The 3580-nt window shown below is 50.0% G+C and overlaps 1 protein-coding gene across 1 annotated transcript; it reads left to right on the top strand.

Moving 5' to 3' along the window:
- Positions 1-867: 867 nt before the first annotated feature.
- On the top strand, positions 868-2862 carry FIBIN (fin bud initiation factor homolog). The gene has a single exon (XM_065683375.1). The coding sequence runs from the start codon at positions 1108-1110 to the stop codon at positions 1732-1734; it is 627 nt and encodes a 208-aa protein (XP_065539447.1). The 5' UTR covers positions 868-1107; the 3' UTR covers positions 1735-2862.
- The last annotated feature ends 718 nt before the right edge of the window (positions 2863-3580 follow it).

Raw genomic sequence — 3580 nt, 5'->3', positions numbered from 1 at the left:
AAGGAGGGAATATAAATATGCATGCCTGCAAAGTCCTCACCAACAGCAGTGGGAGTTTTAATTTTGGATGATTGCAGGATTTGGTATAATCTCTGCTAGCTGGTGATATTTTCCATGAAAGAGGAAAGATGACAATGTGAAAGGAGCTGGTAACTTTACAGACCTTCTTTTTGCTATCTCACCTTGATTTTACAGCTCAAAATATAGCAAAGACAGATTTATATGAGCTACATGCAAGGTTCAACCCTGACATAATCCAGCTACTAGACTGATGCAGAATGATGTTTCATGAAACGCTTAAAATTTTACATGGTCATCCCTGTCAGACAAACTCTGTTTAGACTTTCCTCAATCATATCTGACATTAGAAGATCAGATTTTGTATTTCATTTCTGTATCAAGGTGTGTTGCATTGCACTTTATGCTTGAACCTGGTCTAGTGGGAGGTGTCCCTGCCCATGGCAGGGGGATTGGAACTGAATGATCTTAAGGCTCTTTCCTACCCAAACCATTCTGTGATTCTGTGAACCCACATCTTTTTCCTTTTCACCTTTTTGATCAGTGAGGGACTAAGCGAGTTTGCACGTTTGCGGAGTCCCCCTGTGTTTGCTGGGAAGCTGAAGTGAAAATGAGGCTAGAAGCACACTAGTCGTTTCTAACAAGAAAGTGACGAAAGCTGAGCCGTTCCAGGTTTGGGGGTTTTGTTTATTAAGGGCATAAAGGTGTACGTGTCTTCCGGCAGCCCCTGGCGCTGGACAGGCCCTAGGGGGCGATGCCGGGGGCGGTGCTCACCGGAGCCGGCAGCCGGTGCCCGGGGCGGGCTGGGGGGGGGAAGTGGCCCTGCCCTGCCCGGCGCTGGGGCCGCTTCCTTTCCGCGCCTGCTGCCCGGCTTTTAAAGGCAGTGCGCCCGCTCCCGGCCCTAGAGCGCCGCCGGGCTCCAGAGCTGCCGCCCGCCCGCCAGACACTCCGACCCAACCCAGTTCGGCTGCCGCGGAGCCCCCGTACTCGCGGGGCGGCAGCGGCTGGGCCTTGGGACCCCCCGCATGGGTATCTGTCGGGGACAGCGCTGCGGGCCACTGCCCTAGGCTGCCCGGCGCCGGCCACAGCATGCCGGCCGCGCTGCGCCTGCTGTGCCTGTGGTGCCTGTGCAGTTTCTGCCGCGGGTACTTTGAGGGTCCGCTGTACCCCGAGATGTCCAATGGGACCCTGCACCACTACTTCGTCCCCGATGGGGACTACGAGGAGAACGACGACCCCGAGAGGTGCCAGTTGCTGTTCAGGGTGAGCGAGCAGCGCCGGTGCGGCGCAGCGGCGGCGGCGGGCGGCGGGCTCAGCCTGCGGGAGGAGCTGACGGTGCTGGGCCGGCAGGTGGAGGACGCGGGCCGGGTGCTGGAGGGCATCGGCAAGAGCATCTCCTACGACCTGGACGGTGAGGAGAGCTACAGCACCTACCTGCGCCGAGAATCCGCTCAGATCAGCGACGCCTACTCCAGCTCGGACCGGTCGCTGAGCGAGCTGGAGGGCAAGTTCCGTCAGGGCCAGGAGCAGGGGGCTCGGGAGGAGGCTCGCCTGGGCGACAGCTTCCTGGGGCTGCTGCTGCACGCCCGCGCTCTGCTCCGGGAGACCCGACACATCTCCAGCGGGCTGCGGGACAAGCACGACCTCCTCGCCCTCACCGTCCGCAGCCACGGCGCACGCCTCAGCCGCCTGAAGAACGACTATCTCCGCGCCTGAGCCGGAACCCGAGCCGGCCTTCAGCCTCTCGGACCGGGCTCTGCCTGGCAGGAGCACCGCCGCTCCCGGAAAAAAAAAAAACTTATTTATTCTGTTTGACTCCCTAAACAAATCGCGCGTTTCTATAAGCCAGGAGGGTAGAGGTACGCTAATATCCCGTATGTTAAAACATCTCCTTGTGTTATGTCGTTCATCTTTGGTTATAAAGTAAAGTGAGCTTTTTCATCTCCAATTCCCCACCGTTGGTTTATGTATCGCCTGTTCTACTGCAGCTCACCTGCTGCAAATGTGGATAAGGCGAGGTGCTCGCCTGCAGCTCCCAGACTGATGCTTAAATTGTCTTTGTACTCTCCTTCGGGGTGAAACCTCTGGCTGTCTATTAATTTTCTTAATCTGTTGTAATGGTATGTACCCTACGCACGTTAAACTTTGTTCTCTTACATAACTTAAAGCTGTGATTTCCGTTTGTGTTCTGAAAGATGGAAACTATTCTCACAGGATTTGTACTCTTCCAGGCTTGCTTATCTGTGACTTTTAAGCTATCACAACCCCAAGAGCCAGCCAAAAAGGCTGATGTCAGATCCCAAGAATGCTGATGCATGTCCTTGTAGTAAGAAGGAGCCCTAGCAGTGATTGTAGTTTCAGATCCTAAATATGAGAGCCAGGTTTCTTAGAGCATGTTTCTAAAGCAGACAAAAAGGTTTTGTCTGTACCAGCACAGTGACATTTCTTATTGGTGCCTTTGTACTTTTGCTAGCTAAGCTATTAATAAAATTATTTCTGTTCCTAGACAATAGCAAAAGTGCCTAGTGGGTAGGAGGGGGAAGGCTGTTTGTGTTTTTAGACTCATTGCTATTTAATTGTCAATTTGGCATAATATGGTTACTATGTTACAGATACTGCAGGCAGAATCACTGGGTGAAAAAAACTTCGTATGTTGTTTTAATAAATATTTGAAAACCGTGTTAAAGGCCACATATTTTTCTTTTATTTTTCTGCTTGGGATGCTCTTGATTTAAACCATGCTGTTGTAATATGTCTTTTCAGCAAAAAATTGTGAGTGTGTAGATCCTGCCAAATGAAATAACTTGCTTTTTAGTAAGAACAAATAAAAATGTGTAGACTCAAGAGGTAAGCAAGTTTCATTAAAAGCAGTGTTACAAAAGAACATGTAGGGCAGATTTATTTGAGTTTGTAAGCCTTTTTCAGAAACTTGGCAACCTCACGGCACTGGAAGAAAAGCTGCATGATGCATGATTTAGGTCTGATCTTGTTAACCCTCTTCATGTTCAGTGATACTTTGGTCTGCAGACCATCCAGTCAGTAAGTTACTCTGCAGTGTACTGGGTCAACATAAGTCATCTGGGACCAGAGTACTGAAGGCACTGGGAAGTGTCTGGTGAAGGCATGTGCTTACAGAACTGCTGGACCATCCAGGCAGCTTGCTTCCACCAGGAGCTGGGAGGTGTAGCTTCTATCTAGCAGGATACTTTAGGCGTCAATTTGCACCTTAAGACCCCAAGTGTCTGTAAAGATCTACCTGGAAAAAAAGAAAATGAAACATCTTATTGACTGTCTTTGGTGTAACTACTCAATGTTATGTTCAAGTCTCTTGCCAAGTTAGAAGATATAACAGGTTCTAGCTCTTAAAAAATAACATTACTTTGTGATTCTTTCTTTGTCACTAGCATTAGCTTTAACAACATGAGCAAAAGGGGCTAGCTGAGTCACCAAGTCATGTCTGCTTGCTATCACATCAGACCATACAGGATTTCTGGGATGGACCAAGCTCTAGAAGTGCCTGCGGGTTTCACTGGCATCCAGTCTCAACTTTCTCGCTGTCTTG

The sequence above is a fragment of the Lathamus discolor genome, chromosome 6, assembly GCF_037157495.1.
Source record: "Lathamus discolor isolate bLatDis1 chromosome 6, bLatDis1.hap1, whole genome shotgun sequence".
NCBI classification, from domain to species: Eukaryota; Metazoa; Chordata; class Aves; order Psittaciformes; family Psittacidae; genus Lathamus; species Lathamus discolor.
The sequence above is the reverse complement of the archived record's forward strand: the minus strand, read 5'-3'. Positions and strand labels throughout refer to the sequence as shown.